Source organism: Alnus glutinosa, chromosome 2, assembly GCF_958979055.1.
Source record: "Alnus glutinosa chromosome 2, dhAlnGlut1.1, whole genome shotgun sequence".
NCBI classification, from domain to species: Eukaryota; Viridiplantae; Streptophyta; class Magnoliopsida; order Fagales; family Betulaceae; genus Alnus; species Alnus glutinosa.
The window spans coordinates 34,368,155-34,386,366 of NC_084887.1; the positions used below are offsets into that span (position 1 = coordinate 34,368,155).

Genomic DNA, 18,212 nt, shown 5'->3' on the forward strand with positions numbered 1-18,212 from the left:
GGAGGGACTCCTGTTCACAAGGATTGTTCCCTAGTTGAATTCAGGTTGATCTTTTGCTTAAAGAATTTGGGATTAAGACCTCGTTACAGCCCTGTGGATTACGAGGTAGATTCTCCCTGCAAATCCTTTCCAGAATATCGGGATATGGATCCCACATATCCTTTGTCTCAGTCACCTCATGGTAGACTTGGCAATCCCGAAAAACTCTGGTTCTGAGACTATCTAGATCGAGGCGTATTGTTTGGGTTCTTTTTGTTGTCTAGGTTTCTATTTAGAGACTGGCTTGCGATACACTCATTGGCCATGATCTCTTATGGCGTATTTGCCTCTGAGGTTAACCAGTACGTGCAATGCCCTAGATTTTATTAGACACAATATTATAATAATAATAATACAAAACTTATTAAGTAAGTTAAGTTAACTTAATAAGGAAGTTGTAATAACAAAAATAAAAATAAAAAATCTAACAACTTGCTGTGCAAGTTGTTTTCTCCTTTTATTAATTTCTTATTTTCTCTCTCTCTCTCTCTTTTCTTCGTCTTCTTCCTGCTTCTTTTTATTTCTTCTTTCTTCTTCCTTCTCATACGAACACAGTGAGATAGAGAGAGTGGGAGCCGGAGATTGAGAGAGAAAGAGAAGCAGAAATCGAGAGAGAGAGAGAGAGATGTCGAGAGAGGAGAGATAGAGATCGGAGGAAGGAGAAACCCGATCCAACATGGATCCAGTGGATCCGAGAGCTGGGATCTGGAGAGAGAGGTAGCCGGAGAGGGAGAGAACCGGCGAGCTCGTGACTCGGGGGAGGTCGATCCTCCGGTGGGTGACGCCGGCGACGCGATTCTCGGTGGATCGCCTTTCAAGGCCCGTGACCATGACCCAAACCTGAGAGAACCTGTGTGACCCGATCCTCAGTGGCAATTTTCAGTGACCAGAAACTGAAATCCGGCGATTGAGGAGCTCCGACGAAACCCAGGAGCTTGGACCTGCGACCCGTAAGCCCATAAAACCCGAGAGACCCGAGAACCCGTGACCCGTACCCGTGAAACCCGACCCTCTAGCAACGGTTTTCCTGTGGAATCAGTGGCGAATTTCGGTGGATTTGTTATGAAAATCCTTGGGGTAATTTCTTATAACCTATGATGATTTATTTTGGAGATTGAGTTGATTATTGATGAATTAAAGTTTGATGATTTTTGTGGGGTTTTCTATTGATTGGTTAGGGGATTTTTATTGATTAATGATGGGATAATTTTGGATGTTTATTTCCCTATTTTGTGTTCTCTGTTCTAGTCGGCAGTGTGTGTGTGTGTGCACTAATGGCCGAGGTGTGTGTGTGTACTGTGATGGAGTTTCTGTGATGTTAGTTTAGAGAAATCATTGTAATTTTGGAGTTCCTGTTTGTGGACGGTTGTTCCGGTCGGTGATGTGTGTATTGATTTTTGGATTACTAATATTATTCTTAAAAATTGAGTCGTAGATTGAGTTTGGTTTATTATTAGGATGCTGGGGTCATGGACTTTTAAGACTAAGGATTAGGTAATTCATGGGGGTTGCTAATATTTTTGGAAGATTTTATGTGATTGGGGCTGAGAGAGTCACGCTTGTTGGTAGTTTAGTCACTAAGTAATAATGTGGATTTATGGTTGTTGACAGACCGTACAATTTGGAGAATCGCTGGCTCACGTGTTATGTATACTTCAATTAAGTTTTAGACTACAAATTTTAGAATATTCTTCTAAGTTTCTTCTTTCAATTTATTTAGGTAAAAGCTCGATCTAGATGATAATGGCTAGTCCAGTTAATGGAACACAACCTAAAAACCCCGGCGAAATTTTAATAAAACTTTTCAAAAGAAAAAGTCGGAGATTTTCCTAAAACTCATTCATTTCTTTATCTTGATTGTCACTTTAAATTCTGTCATGATATTACTCTTATTATCAAATGTGATTGGGAAATCATGTGATTATATGATTATAGCTTTTAAAGTATGAATTGTGAATTAAGATAATGAAACTATGGTTCTCAAAATGTATATGTGCTATATGATGATTTCATGAGATTCTGTATAGTTGTATTTGTGCAACATATCGTATATGTTGCATGTGCTCCATGTGAGCGGATAATGATGATATTATCGTAATTATATGTGCATATATTACACATAGTTTTACCCCACGGTTGCATCATGTTTTGATCCGGATCCATATGGGTAGCATGGCAACCACACCCAAAGTGTGGGCTATCGGTCGGGAGGGCTTCACCTAGGGAAGTTCCTAATCCGTCGGCTCTCCCTTGTGACGATAGGATGAGCGATTTGGTCCTTTGGGATCGGCCCTCGTGGACGTGCCAAAAGTAACGTGCCCCGCTCACGGTTAAATAGCGGAGGTGGGCCGATGGAGGGTAAAACTGACACGCTGTATAAATGATTCAAGCACCATGCTGCATTTTATCTATTTGCATGTCGTTTAACTGTTTCTTTACCTGCTAAATAATTTGAACGTTATTTAGAATTTTTGAAAAATATCATACTTTTGTTTGTTGTGTTTTCCTTACTGAGTTGTCAAACTCACTCATTTTCCCCCAATTTTCTTTTTTCAGATAACATAGTAAGACGAAGTTTTCCTTGTAAAGGTGTAGACCTCGCTAAGAGAAATGGATCGTTGTGGACCGACCATTGTATAGTATATATATATATTTTTTTTTGAGTTCATGGCTTTGTAAAGAATTAATTATAGGCAATAATAATACAATAGGAATTTACAATCTATATATTGTAAATGTACAAGTTTTTAACACTCAAGTTCGCGTTTTCCCTTATATCCCAAAATGGAGGCGTGACAGTACGAGTTTTCTTCATAGCGTTCCCAAAATACAATAATCTTGAGACATCCTCTATCTGAGACTGGTCAACACTGAGCCAAAATATGTCTATGAATAACTATGTCTTCGCGGGCTTCAAGTGAGGAAGAAGTCTTCCTCGGCCTATGCATTATTGCATACTTGACCAGCCCATAATTTCGGAATGAGTTGGTCTCGGTGGGATTATTTTCCAACAAATAACTATACTTGAGAGTTACTAAAAGACACTTCCATATAAAACAAAGAATAATGTTATATATCATATTATTATCACACTATCCTAAATTTACTCTTAAATTAACCATTGTTAAAAGAAATAAAAAATTTAATGGTGAATTGACAATGTCACGTCAGCATAGTATAATAGTAGTGAAATAATGATGTGGTATATAGTATTACTTTAAAATAAATCATCCATATTTGTCTGAAATATTTTAAATAATTAGATAATTATAAGTACAAATTAATTAATATAAATTAACAAAATCATTAACTAATAACAATTATAAAATAGGAGATTATAATATATGTAAATTTGAATTGTGGAATAGATTTAATGCTCCGTTTGTTTCGGCATAAAATGTTTTCGACATTTTTCGGTGTTTGGTGGGGGTGAGAATAATGATAAATGAAAATCATTTTTAGTTTGACCGTAAAAGCCTATTGAATTTTTGGAAAACGATTCGTTTTATGGATTTAGACTCTTCATTCTTGCACGCACGTTTGTGGGAATTCGCCACCGCAGGACATTAGAGTTTGTTTGTAATCTAACTCTACAATCGAAGATCCCCCAATTTTAGTATCCAATTGTTGGAATCCGGCTGCATTGGCCGAATTCCGGCCAAACTAGGCCAGATTCTGGCGACGAGGCAGGACGTCGTTGATTTCATTTTACGTCATTAGTGATTTTTTCGTACAAGCAAAACGTCGAAAAATATTTTCAAAATTTTATTATTATTTTCTAAATTCAGCATAAAATGTTTTCGACATTTTTTCGGTGTTTGGTGGAGGTGAAAATAATGATAAATGAAAATCATTTTCAGTTTGACCGTAAAAGCCTATTGAATTTTTGGAAAACGATTCGTTTTATGGATTTAAATTTTTCATTCTTGCACACGCGTTTGTGGGAATTCACCATCGCCGAACATTAGAGTTTGTTTGTAATCTAACTCTACAACCGAAGATCCCCCAATTTTAGTATCCAATTGTTGGAATCCGGTTGCACTGGCCGAATTCTGGCCAAACTAGGCTAGATTTTGGCGACAGCGGCTGGACGTCGTTGATTCCATTTTACGTCATTAGTGATTTTTTCGTACAAGTCAAACATCGAAAAATATTTTCAAAATATTATTATTATTATTATTATTATTATTTTTTCTAAAAAATAATTTTGTTAAAAATATGGGTTAAATACCTTATTAGTACTTGAGTTTTTTAGTTTTTTTTTTAAAAATTTAGTACCTGAGTTTTCATTCGTTTTATAGGTGATACTTAAGTTTATGGGTAAAAACCACTTTAGTACTTCTATTATATTTTCCGTCAAAATATTAACAAATGAAATAAATGAAAACTCAGGTACTGAATTTAAAAAAAGCTAAAAATTTAGGTACCAAAAATGTATTTAACCCTAAAAATATTTTACGACGAAAAACATTTTATGTCGAAACAAACGAAGAGTTATAGATTTTATCTCATATATATATATAATGGATAGAAATTTTTTACCAACTGGTTTGTAAATTTTTTTTTTAAACCCACATATATAATTGACACGTGTCTGTTGGCATCTTAAAAACGTATATTGTTTTAATAACATTTTAAAAAAACTTCTGCCATATATAATTGCTCCAATTTTTCATAACGGTCCTTCGAAAACGCAACTATTGTATTAATAACAAAATCCCAGATGTCTGCGTATCATCGTATGTTTAACTTGCACGAAGCGAAGATATTTACAAGAAAAAGAAAAACGCAGCGAAGAGAGAGAGAGAAGAGACAGAGAGAGAGAGATTCTCCCTCTACGCGATTCTTCTCCAATTCCCTCTAGGGTTTCGCTTCGCCAATCCCATCCACAAAGCCTAAGCTCAGCGGAGCTCCGACTGCGTGGTCCATGGATTCCTCGGGGTCGAACCGGTTCGACATCTTCGAGATTTACCGGCGTTACTCCGGTAATTCCTCACCTTCTAGGATTCTTTCCCTGCAAGTTTGATTTTTTTTGATGATTTTCTGATTGCTAAGAAAGAAAAAATTTCCAGCTGTCATGAACACCTGGTTTAAAACGATTCGGCTTTTATCGATGTTTTCCGACTTCTTTATCTGGGTTGAGAGTGATGCTCTGTTTGGTTGCTGAGAAATTGTGGGATATGGGTTTCTGGGTTTGATATTCAAGATTTTAAATTTGGATTTTGTGCTTTATTTGAATATGAGATTGATAGCTAGGCTCTGCTTCTGGCTGCTGAGAATTGAGGGAAAGGGAAATCTAGTTTTGAATTTTAGATTTTTAGTTTCTTTTCTCTTTGGGACCCAAGACGAGGTAAGTCTAAGCTCAGCTAAGATTTATAAGAATTTTTTTATATTTGAGGAATCATTAGGTGAAAACCAATACAAGGTGATGCATGGCATTGAGAAATGTTATTGTTTTATATTCTTTAATTTGTTCTATACAAATTATTAGCTTAAAATAATAGTTATTTTCATTTGGTTGATTTGTGAACTTAATTGCAGATATTAGATCACAATGTGCATCTCTTCATGGGAAAGAGGGCTACAAACAAGACGATGAATTGCAAATGTCGAAAATTTCAAGGGACGAATTTACCCAACTCTTAAAATTTGTGGAGTCGAGGGTTGATACAAGGTATAAATCTCTGTAAGCTGGATATTCAGCTTTTCGAAACTTGGAGTTCCATTAGGAAGTTGGGTTGGGTTAGAGGCTACTTCAGATTATTTTAAGACTAGTACAAGCGCATGTGCTGTGTGCTACATGTGTGGATAAACTGTTCGGTCACTTTCCAAACTGTATATTGATATGGTTTTTTTCGGAGGTAAACTAATTAAAACATTTTTTTGGAAAATATGAAAAGAGGGGGAAAAAATAAACTCAAGTTACTTTCTTCAGGTAATATGACAACCAACTATTTGTCTTTATGTTTCCATGCTCTTGAACTGTAACCAATGAAAAACATAGAGGGTCTGGAAAATGGGAAATATAAAGGGTTTGGAGCAAAGAGACAGAGACAGGGGAGTGAGCATTTGAAAATTTTGGTTTTAAGCGTAGTTTTTAACCCGCATGAATAATGTTAGAATTATTGCACAAATAGACAAACTTGTTTTAAAGAGGGGCATAGGCATTAACATTATCTGTTGCTTGGGCTATAGTTATTTGCACCCCAAAATAATTCAATCAACTTCAGTATTTTTTCCCATGTCTAAGCACAATTCCACCTTTTCTTTTGGAGTCAAGTATTGGAACATGGGTCCTAGGATAATGAATCTTTTACTTTTCGTGGGGCTGAGTGGGGTGTGGGAGGGGCGGGTTTGTATTTTAAATAGGATCATTTCCCTTTGTTGCTAGATTGTGGGGTGTCGAGTAGGAGAAGTGGGTATTTCAAATTTTAAAAAATGTGGCTTAAATCTGAGGGCCTTGTGCATCAAGTGAAATTATGGTGGAAGTCTTATCAGTTTCAGGGCTTTCCTAGTTTCGTGTTGGCACGCAAACTGAAAGCTTTGAAAGTTGATTTGAAAAAATGGAATAAAGAAATATTTGGTAATGCAGGGAAAGCGGAAAAAAGCTTTATTGGATGGTATTTGAGAGCTTGATGTCATTGCGGAAGGGAGAGCTTTGATTGGGGAGGAAAGGGTGAAAACAGAGGATTTTTCTAGGGAGTTGGAAAGGTTGCTTCTTTGTGAATAAGTGAGTTGGAGAGAAATCTAGGGCTCTTTGGTTGAGAGAGGGAGATAAGAATACAGTTTTTTCATAGGGCTTGGCAAATTCAAATAGAATGTGGTAAAATTACAGCTTTGAAGTGTAGAGCTATTATATCATCTTGCAGTCTGGAGAGCCTTGTCTGTACCCCTGGAAAAGTGTTTTGAGGGTCAAGGCCCCTTCCTGTATTGCCTTCTTCACCTGAACAACAACTTTAGGTAGAATCCTTAAAATTGATTAATCTTAGACGTCGAGGTTTTACTCTTGTAAATTGGTGTTGCCTTTGCAAAAAGAATGAGGAGACTGCAAATCACTTTCTTATCCATTGTGAGTACACTAGTGATCTTTGGCACTTGGTTCTCAGCTTATTTGGTGTTTTGTGGGCTATGCCTAACAATATCCTAAAGCTGCTACACTATTGGAAGACTCAAGGACGGGGACACTAACAAGAGGCTATTTGGAAAGTTATTCTTACGTTTTTAATGTAGAGCATTTGGAGGGAAAGAAATCAACACATTTTTGAGGACTGCGAGTCTAATGTGCTATGTTTAAAATCTTCTTTTTTGAGATCTCTCTTAGACTGGGCTGTATTCTATGTTCTTAATTTCTCCTCTTTCAATCTTGTAGATCTTATTAACTTCTAGATTTCGGACGCCTTTAGGTAGATTGTCTCTCTTATGTTCTCTTCGTGTACAAAGGCTTTTTTTATTTTATTTTTTCGTAATAAATTATTATTCATAAAAAAATTATTAACATTGTATGCGCGGATACCTCCCTGTACACTTGCTACTTGTTATCTGCAGTTTTGCACGTTGAAGTAGTTATCCTGCATCATTTTGTAAATACTGAACCTGTAACAACATGGTAGGCACACTATTGAGCACTTCTTCTGCTGTTTTTTTTTCCCCCACTTTGACAGGGTTTCGATTTTTGATGAACTTTTCAAGCTCATTTCACAGCTAGACTTGGTGGTGAGATTTCATTTCTTTCAAGTTCTTCAACTATAAAGATTTCCACTGTTTGCTCAGTGATTTTTCTTTTGGTTTCAATAGGCATTAGCATCTTATATGAAGTGCTTTTTCAGATTTTTTGCTTTTGATATCTTGGATGTGTCTTCTAGTTTTGTAAGTGGAACATTGTGGTTCTACCTTGACATTCTTTTATATGTAGGTAGACTTCTCTGAATTCTCTCGCTTCTACGACTTTGTTTTCTTCATGTGTCGTGAAAATGGTCAAAAGAACATCAGTAAGTTTTCTCTTCTTATTTGGTTCAATGAAGTAAAATTTTTCTGATTTTCCTGCCGTGTTCTTACTGGCATATCTATTTAGAAAATGCACAGGATATATGAGTTGCAGATTGTTGCAATGAGGTTTCTTGTCTTGTTGACCTTCTTCTTCGTCGTCTTTTTTTTTTTTTGCCTGAATGGTTTACAGCTGTAAGAAAGGCAGTTACTGCATGGAGGTTAGTCTTAGCTGGGAGGTTTCGACTACTTAATCAATGGTCTGACTTTGTTGAGGTAAAAAAAATCTAATGTTCAATGTATGCCATGTTTTTTTACTTGTATAAATTTGATGAACAAAAAACACCCAGCATTATATAGACAGATGTAATGGCTATTTTGTTTTATTTTCTGACAGCAATATTAATATTAAATTAGACTTATTTTTGAGTGCTCAAAGAAATGCTTTGTCTGTCATACTGTGTGATGTCAAATGCTATGATTTGGAACAGTAGTTCTCCCCTCTTGTAGGGCATAGTGTATATGTTACGCTGATGATAGATAGGTTCAGATCTATAATTATTCTACTAAATAATAGATTTTTTTGCTTGCTCATAGATAATAATATTATAATTGTGCATTTCTTTCAAAACTAATCTATCAAATTCCATTTAGAAAAATCAACGACATAACATCTCCGAGGATACTTGGCAGCAAGTTTTAGCTTTCAGCCGGTGCGTACATGAAAATCTGGAAGGGTATGATCCTGAAGGTACTAATATTCACCTAATCTTTAGTCTGACATCAAGACGCAGTCATGTCATACCGTATATCTAACCTTTCATCATCTTTATGTAAAACATATTGTATATTATAGTTGTAATTGTATTGTGCTTCTTGTTCCATTTCCTGCTATTGAATCTTGATCTATCTATTCATGCTTTGTCTTTGTAGTAGATGCTGCTTTTGTTAGTTAAGCATGAAAAGAAAAAAAGACGAAAAAGAAGGAAGTTAGTACTTTCATTATTTCATTATATAAGGTTTCAAACTTGTGGCTTGCCATATATGGTTAGAATCAATTTTGCTGCATATTAATTTAAAGCTTACTACATCTAACTTTGAGCATAATGGTTCTAGGATAAGGCTACTTTGGTTGCACATGCTTGAATTTGATCAAAAGAATAACGACATATTTAGGTGAAAATAGTAAGGTGCAATAAAAGTAAAGCCAAGGAAGAGGCCCTGGCCGAGCAAAGCTGTGTATTCTAAATCTCTCAGACTGTTCCTCCCCCTTTGCTCTTGTTCTGGCCTAGGCGTAGGAGCTGGTGTTGGGCATGCCCTTGATTTTATTCCTTATCGTATTCAAAGGCTGGGTCATTGAAGGACTTTCTTCCTGTATCTGTCATTGGTCTTCAATTGCTTGTTCAATAAGTTTTCAGAATTCATGTTACAACTCCCTTGGGTGGGTGTGGTAATATTCCTTGGTCTTGTACCATTGTAAATGGATAGCAATGGTATTGATGTATTTCATTTTCCTATTTCATGTAGACCAACCTCCCCCCCTCTCAAAAGAAGCCCCATTTTCTCTCGAGAAGTAGGACGAGAGCAAGATCAGTGTGGCAAATCCGGGTTGATGTTTTTTACCCCCAATTAGTAGGAGGTCTGGAACATTATGCACAACATGATATTCTTATGGAAAACGTTATTTGCACACTTTATATGGACATCTCTGTTTGTACACCTCTCATATATTTTTGAATTAAAGTTGACAGTTGGAACAATTGTATGTGATATAAATGTAGACAAGAGATGTGCAGAGTTGTGAATATGTGCGGGAGTAACATTATCCTATTTTATATCATTTAACTTCCTCTTTATTTTGACTTTGTGTTTTGCTTTATTTACTTGGTAGAGAGGGAGTCAGTGCCATATCTTTAAAATGAAAAATAAAAATAAAAATGGTACATTCTTCTGAGCCAGTAATTAAATTAATGCTTAATCTTTTTTGCAGGTGCTTGGCCTGTTTTAATCGATGACTTCGTTGAGCACATGTACAGGTTTGATTATTTACCCTCCACAATGCATCATGGCTTAGTTGTCGTTGTTGTTGTTATTAAAAGTCTTTCTATAGATGTGAATACGTCAAATAACAAATGATTGCCGAACTGTTGTTTGTAGTTCGTCTTCAAAATGTTACCTTTCCAAATACTAGTCTTAGAGCATGCATGTATCTCAATTCTGAAACCCAACACATAAAAGCCTTCGTCCAACTATTTGGGCTTAGCCTTCCTGAAGCTCTCTTCTTTTGGGTTTGGGACAAGTGTTCGAATACATCTGAGTCATCTGACTGAGACTTTATGTTGGTTGTCTGCAAGCTCCCTCCTTTCTCCATTCTTGGGAGTAACTTTATTAAGTAATAATGCACAAAGAATGATGAAGGGTGCACTTTTAAATATCTGTACCGGGTGTTTTCATATTGCATTGAGATCAAAATGGAAGTTGCTCAAGGAAATTAACTCCACAGCCATAACCCTTGTGCCTAAGGAATGATGAAGGGTGCACTTTAAATATCTGTACCGGGTGTTTTCATATTGCATTGAGATCAAAATGGAAAAGGAAAAGAGTCCAAGGAGGAGGCCCGTATCATCGTATTCTTTTAACATTTGGGGAAAAACTTGATTTCCTCGTAGAAAACGAAAACCCAGAACTGTACATATTCGTCAGAAATTAGTTGGCGTGAGCGGTCTCTACATCCTCTTTATAGTGGAGGGAGGTTATAGGTTTTAAAAGCCATTGGAGGCATGTCTAGCTTTTTGTATTGGATTTTTTTTATAGATAATGCCATACTTTCTGCTTTTGTTAATTTGACATCTCAGAGAATTCATGACTTTGTCTTTTGTCTTGCAGAGTTTCCGGAACTAATGATAACACTAACTTCTTCTGTAACTGTGGTGATTCAGAAACCCAGTCTTCTGTACTTGAAGACCCTCTTCCTGGTACGTCAATTCATTGCAAAAGTACCGGTTGAGTTCCATTGTTCGCCGAAGTAAAATTTCAGGCTTTTATGTGACAAAATATGAGTTGTGGGTCCAACAAACTTGGTGCCTTTGTTGTAGGACTGAAAGAATTTCCTGGTTTGAAGAGGAAGTTACCCGAGGACCTTCAACAAGATGAAATGGAGTCCTCACCTACCGTCTTCCCTCACTCTACAGACCTGGATCCTGCTCTGAGTTTGAAGAGAATTAGGCTGACTGCTCACAAATTGGCGAAACTGGAGGATAATCCGCCAGGGAATACTACAGACGATTGCATGGAAATCGTTAGACATAATAGTCCACTGTGTTCTTCCAAGTCTCCTTGCGCAGTTGAAGGTTGTTTGTCAAAGGGCTTTGCAGGGCTTTTTTCAACACGTGCCTGTCTTCAGTTGGATCGGGAAAGGAGAGTTTCCTTCACATAGAGAACCTGAGTTGCAATATGGAAATATTTCCTTGGCGAGTTGATATGATTGGATACATCTGTCTGGCTTCGGGATATATATAATCAATCATTTGTATTTTCCCTTCTGGGGTTGTATTGTTTGCGCGTGAATATTAATTGTTTCCTTTTTCGATTGGAAAATCAATAAAGGGTAATGTTTTGTTGTCTTTCCTCTCCATTAAAAGAGTCTAGTGTGTGTTTTAAATATCAATTTATTTGCACATCACATCTTAGAAGATTTTTATTTATGCATCTCCATCAGAACATGGAGGCATTTTCAAACAGAAACCTTACAGCATTGAACAAATTGATAGGTATATTTCTAGTACCTATAATCAAATTCCACAAAAACATTCTACTGTCAAAAAATAAATTTTATTTTATCTGTTGTGTTATGAATTTCATAGGTCAAGAAGTTTTACTCATTCAATGATTTTTCTTTTTTTTCTTTGCAAAATGACAAGTCGTTTCTTTCAGTTTTTGACGTTTAAGAAGTGTTGCCATGAATTATATCCCCTTCTCAAAGTGCATTCATTCATGGATGGTTGATTACTGATAATGTCATAATAGCTTATGAAACTATGCATTCTATGCAGACTCGGATGTAGAGTAAGGTCGGTTTTATGGGTTTGAAGCTTGATATGAGTAAGGGTTACGACCGGGTGGAGTGAGTTTTCTTGGAAGCTGTCATGAGACGTTTGGGGTTTGATGAGAGATGAATACATTTGATTATGAGTTGTGTCCGTTCGGTTCAGTATTCAGTAGTGGTTAATGGAAATCTAGTGGGCAACATTTCACCTACTAGGGGAATTCGGCAAGGTGACCCAATTTCCCCTTATCTTTTTATAATTTGTGCTGAAGCTTTAAATTCTTTAATTTATCGAGCAGTGAATACGGGTATTATCACAGGTGTTCCTATCTCCCCCAAGGGCCCACGGTTGAGTCTTTTGTTCTTTGCAGATGACAGTTTGCTTTTCTTTAAAGCAAATTCAGTTGAGTGGAGGAGATTAATAAGGATTCTGGGAGTCTATGAAGCTGGTTCGGGGCAGAAATTGAATCTTAAAAAGACCTCAATCCTTTTTAGTAGAAACACAACTGATGTGAAAAAACAGGAGATTCTTACAGTTTCTGGTTTTATGGAGGCTCAACTGATAGATACTTATCTTGGTTTGCCTTCTTACATCGGCAAATCAAAAATCCAATCTTTTAGTAATATCAAAGATTGGGTTCAGAAGCGGTTAAATAATTGGAAGATTAAATTCCTATCTCAGGCTAGAAAGGAAGTACTATTGAAGGCTGTTGTGCAAGCAATTCCTACTTACAGTATGAGTGTTTTCCAGCTTTCAGCCACTTTGTGTAAAGAATTGGAGGGCTTGATGTAGCGTTTTTGGTGGGGACATATGGCTAAGGAGGCTAATGTACATTGGATGAGCTGAGAAAAAATGGGAAGATCCAAATCTATTGGGGGGCTCGGTTTTCAGGATCTTATTATGTTCAACAAAGCCTTGCTTGCTAAACAAGGCTGGCGACTTATGCAAAATCCTGACTCTCTTATAGCTCAGGTCCTAAGGGCAAAATATTTCCCTCGTGATTCTTTCTTGTCATTTGTGGTGGGAACTTGACCTTCCTTTGTATGGAGAAGTTTGTTGTCTGCAATAGATTTATTAAAAGAAGGTTTGGTGTGGAGGGTTGATGATGGGAAGAGTATTCACATTTCGAACGATCGGTGGTTGCCTACACCTACTTCTTTTTTGGTACAGTCTTCCCCAAGGGTGATTTCTGCAGATTCGACTGTTTCAACTCTTATTGATTCCGATTTATGGGGGTGGAATACTAGCCTTATTAATGCTTTTTCAGTATGGAAGAGGCTAAGGTCATTGCTGCTATTCCTTTGAGTCCTACTCTTCCATCGGATCGAATTGTGTGGCAAGGTACAAGGAATAGAGTTTTTTTAGTGCGAAGTACATATCACTTGGGAATGGAAATTAATGCTCGCAATTTGGGTAGTACATCACAGGAGGCGGGCGGATTGCAAGTCTGGTCTGTTATTTGGAATTTGAGAGTTCCAAACCCTGTAAAGCTCTTCATGTGGCGAGCACGTAATGATTTACTTCCCACTAAGAGCAATTTATTTAGGCGTAAAATTGTGGATTCTAATCTATGTCCGTGATGTAGTAGTGACTATGAAACAGTTTCTCATGTCCTCTGGAAATGTCTAGTTGCTCAAGATGTCTGGGGTGGGAGTTTAGTGCCATTTCAGAAGTGTTCTTTCATGGGAGATAATTTTATGCAGCTTATGGAGTACTGTATAGAGCGCTTCTCATCTGAAGATTTAGATCTTATGGCAGTGATCTCTAGAAGAATTTGGTTACGTAGAAATCATTTTATCTTTGATAATATTTTCACTCCCCCTCAAACTGTTTTCAAGGAATCACTTGATGATATCCGCAGGTACAATAAAAAAGAGGAGGCTTTTGTGATTTATGGGGGGGGGATTCTAGTTCTCATTTATTACTCAAGGGGTGGCAACCTCCGCCTGCTGGAATTATAAAGGTGAATTGAGATGCTTCTTTGCTAATTAAGGAGCGTTATATTGGTGTTGAGATTGTGGCTAGAGATGAACATGGTAATTTTTTAGGTGCAAGGACTATCACGAAAAAAGGTTGTGACTACACGGAGTGTGGCTGAAGCTATGGCGGCCCTAGAAGCTATTTTATTTTGTAAGCAGGCTGGTTTCTTCAATGTTCTCCTTGAAGGGGATGCCAAGCAAGTGGTAAATGATGTTAATCATGGTTCTCTAAACCTGTTAACGACTGGCCATTTTATTGAGGGAATCATTTCAGAAATGCAAGGGTTCAGGTCTGCAACTTTGGTTTATGTGGGTAGAGAGGCTAATAATGTGGCCCATTGTTTAGCAAAAGAGGCATCTAGTAAGGTTGTAGATTTAGTTTGGTTTGAGGATATACCTCATTGTATTTTGCATGCACTACTTGGGGACAATTCTTGTCCCTAGATCATTTTTTGAGGATCAATTTTATTCTATTAATGAAGAAGTTCCAACATTGTTAAAAAAAAAAAAAAAATAATGAATTAAATTAATTTCCTAATTTTCTCAATCCTGAATTTCTTCAAGAGGAAATAAAGAAAATATGAAAGATACCTATAAAGTATTGAGGCTATTTCAAGGCATTCTTGTTGCATAGGGACGAGGGATAGGCCCAACTTATTTTATTAACCAAATTAGGAGATTTGATTTGCAAAATCAGAGCCGAAGCAATGCCCACTCCAAGACCGCCAACGAGCTGTCACGCGCCTCTCCAGCACCTGCCATTTCTTTTCAAACCAAGTCATAGACCCTCCTCTCATCCTACTGACCCTATTAAGCTCTTGAAAAAATCAGGTGAGACTAAAAACTTAAAAATAGGAAAAGTAATCCATGCCCACTTGATCACAAGTAATCAAGCCTCCAAAAACTGCGACGTGTTTCAAACAAACTCACTGATTAATATGTACGCGAAATGTGATGAAATATCTATTGCCCGCCAACTGTTTGATCAAATGAGTGAAAGAAATATAGTTTCGTGGAGCGCATTGATGGCGGGGTACTTACAAAATGGGTTGGCTTTGGAAGTTCTTGGGCTATTTAAGAAAATGGTTTCAGTGGATAATTTACGTCCGAACAAATATGCACTTGCTATTGCTCTTTCTTCTTGTTCTGTTAGTGGAAGGGTTGAAGAGGGCAAGCAATGTCATGGGTACGTGTTGAAGTCTGGATTGGTGTTTCACCAGTATGTGAAGAATGCACTTGTTCACATGTATTCGAGGTGTTCGGATGTGGAAGGCGCTATGCAGGTTTTGAATACATTGCCTGGATACAATGTTTTTTCTTATAATTCAGTCATGAATGGACTTATGGAACTTGGGTATCTGAGGGAAGCTTTAGAAGTTTTGGGTAGGATGGTAGGTGAATGTAACGCCTGGGATAATGTCACTTATCTTACCCTTTTTGGCCTTAGCGCTCGTCTTAAAGATTTGAAGTTAGGTATGCACGTTCATGGTCAGATGTTGAAGAGTGACCTTGAGTGTGATGTCTTTGTTAGTAGTGCCATTATCGATATGTATGGAAAATGTGGTAACATTCTGAATGCAAGGAAAGTTTTTGATAGTTTGCAAAATAGGAATGTGGTCACATGGACAGCACTCATGGCTGCTTACTTCCAAAATGGTTACTTTGAGGAAGCACTACATCTACTTTCAACAATGGAAGTTGAAGATATAATGCCTAATGAATACACTTTTGCTGTTTTGCTGAACTCGAGTGCAGGTTTGTCTGCACTGAGACTGGGAGATCAATTACATGCACGTGTTGAGAAGTCAGGTTTCAAGGACCATACCATTGTCGGGAATGCTTTGGTCATAATGTATTCCAAGGCTGGCAACATCAAAGCAGCAAATAAAGTCTTCACTGATATGATATACCGAGACTCTGTTACCTGGAACGCAATGATATCTGGTCATTCCCACCATGGGCTTGGTAAAGAAGCTCTAATTGTGTTTCAAGACATGTTGGCTGCAGGAGTGAATCCTAACTACGTAACTTTTGTTGGGGTTTTAGCTGCTTGTGCCCATTTGGGTCTGGTGCGAGAAGGATTATACTATTTGAATCAACTAATGAAACAAATGGGCATTGAACCTGGACTGGAGCACTATACCTGTATTGTTGGGCTTCTGAGCAGGGCTGGACTACTTGATGAAGCTAAGAATTTTATGAGATCTGCACCAGTAAAGTGGGATGTCATTGCATGGCGTACTTTGCTTAATGCTTGTCATGTCCATCGGAATTATGGTTTAGGGAAGCAGGTTGCAGAATCAGTCATGCTCAGGGACCCTCATGATGCGGGAACATATGTATTGTTGTCAAATATGTATGCTAAGGAAAGGAGATGGGATGGAGTTGTGAAGATTCGGAAATTGATGAGAGAAAGAAACATTAAGAAAGAACCTGGAGTGAGCTGGTTAGAGATCAGGAATGTTACCCATGTCTTTGTTTCAGAAGACAACAAACACCCAGAGTCTAGTCAGATATATGAGAAGGTAGGGGAATTGCTGGCCAAGATTAAACCATTGGGGTATTTGCCTAATATTGCTTCGGTACTGCATGACATGGAGGATGAGCAGAAAGAAGATTGTCTTAGTTATCACAGTGAGAAGTTGGCCATAGCATATGGCCTCATGAAAACACCTTCAGAAGCACCCATACGTGTAATTAAGAACCTTAGGATGTGTGATGATTGCCATAGTGCCGCCAAATTAATTTCGAAGGTCACAAACAGGGTGATAATTGTTAGAGACGCCAACCGTTTTCATCATTTTCAGGATGGTTGCTGTTCTTGTGCAGATTACTGGTGACTGTTACGATCTTTAAGTGTCCTATATGACTTAAGTGCAATCTTAATAATGTATATATAAGCTGTTGGGCACCTTCTCCTTGCAAGCTAGTTTTTGAGAAGTTTGTATCAGTGACATCTTGATGACTTTCCTGTTATATGGATGACTGGCGGAGATATTTGCCTATTGCAGACCCTAGAGATCTTTCTCTACATGTCAGCCTTGTTTGCTAAAGAATATCGAGGGCATGCCGAAGAATATCGAGCTTGCCCTTGAGAGGCCCATGCCACTGGGATCTCATGTAAGTAATTTAAATGCTTTCTTCAAGTGTTGTTTGAGTTTGTGCTCCTGTTTCCATTTTGTTGATGGTTGCAAAATTATTTTGAATTAGTTTCTACCTTTCATGTTGCAGAAATCCAGCACTGGCCTTCTGAGTCAACTTCACTAGGCCGCTACCGCCCTGAGGCAAGGTCAAGTGGGAACATCTTATGATGTGATGAATCCAAATTTGCGCTCGGCTTCTTTGCCTTTTGTAAGATGGATGAAGGGTTTTTTCTAAGTCCTGCGGCTTGGATATGTAGCTTCTCTACAGCAGCTTTAATTTTCTACAAAAAAAAAAAAAAAAAAAAAACACTTCACTTATTTTTTGAACTTTCACACGATTTTCAATCTCCCTCTTAAACTTTAAAAATTTGTAATGTGAGGTTATAATCTATGAACCCCTTTCATTTATCATTTCGTTAGGAAGCAAAAATAATCAGAATATCTCATTTGTAAAATAAAAAATTGAGAATAAAAAAACTCACGGTATAGTAGTGGGACTTGAGTGACCCACGGCCACTCTGTGGGTCATACATTTTTATTTAAGTTGTAATCTTTTGGTGGTATAATGGACATTTTACATGTTAGCAGTTTAAGTTAACGAAAAATTTAAACCGACAGGGAGGTAAATGAAAGTGAAATAAAGATTAGAACCCTAGATCGTAAATTTTTAAACTTGTGGCAGGAAAGAATTTGTGTACCTGCCTAAAGCAGCATCCCAGCAAAAGAATAACACTTGTGGCAGGAAATAGGAAAGAGAGAAGAGAACAATAAAAGGGTAACCATACAACACAATGAATTGGACATGTAGGAAAAATTGAAATCGAGAATCTATGAACTGAATCAACTGACCATGATAGGCTTTAACTTTTCTTATTGATCCATCAGAACTTTACACGTTTTAAATTCGTGGAAAAAGAAAGTGGCTCCTCAAAAAGATATTAAAAAATACCAATTATTTCCTGTGAACTGACGCTGACCTGGACGGTCACGACTCTGCCTCCACGTTTTAAATTCATTTAAAA

General features: G+C 37.4%; 2 protein-coding genes across 2 annotated transcripts; both read left to right on the plus strand.

Moving 5' to 3' along the window:
• Window positions 1-4,778: 4,778 nt before the first annotated feature.
• On the plus strand, window positions 4,779-11,645 carry LOC133859697 (defective in cullin neddylation protein AAR3). The gene is made up of 9 exons (XM_062295205.1): window positions 4,779-5,024; window positions 5,581-5,713; window positions 7,701-7,752; window positions 7,952-8,027; window positions 8,216-8,298; window positions 8,677-8,773; window positions 10,013-10,058; window positions 10,909-10,997; window positions 11,118-11,645. The coding sequence occupies exons 1-9, from the start codon at window positions 4,967-4,969 to the stop codon at window positions 11,456-11,458; spliced, it is 975 nt and encodes a 324-aa protein (XP_062151189.1). The 5' UTR covers window positions 4,779-4,966; the 3' UTR covers window positions 11,459-11,645.
• A 3,049-nt stretch (window positions 11,646-14,694) lies between these two features.
• On the plus strand, window positions 14,695-17,481 carry LOC133861367 (pentatricopeptide repeat-containing protein At5g39680). Its single transcript, XM_062297150.1, has 2 exons — window positions 14,695-17,167; window positions 17,279-17,481. Exon 1 carries the CDS (start codon window positions 14,755-14,757, stop codon window positions 16,885-16,887), a length of 2,133 nt encoding a protein of 710 aa, XP_062153134.1. The 5' UTR covers window positions 14,695-14,754; the 3' UTR covers window positions 16,888-17,167; window positions 17,279-17,481.
• The last annotated feature ends 731 nt before the right edge of the window (window positions 17,482-18,212 follow it).

Bases quoted from the DNA above. Each gene is read 5' to 3' on its own strand.
- LOC133859697 (XM_062295205.1), top strand. From the start codon at position 4,967: ATGGATTCCTCGGGGTCGAACCGGTTCGACATCTTCGAGATTTACCGG. The intron at 8,774-10,012 runs GTACTAATATTC...TCTTTTTTGCAG, and splicing joins GGAAGGGTATGATCCTGAAG to GTGCTTGGCCTGTTTTAATC. The intron at 10,998-11,117 runs GTACGTCAATTC...CCTTTGTTGTAG, and splicing joins ACTTGAAGACCCTCTTCCTG to GACTGAAAGAATTTCCTGGT.
- LOC133861367 (XM_062297150.1), top strand. From the start codon at position 14,755: ATGCCCACTCCAAGACCGCCAACGAGCTGTCACGCGCCTCTCCAGCAC.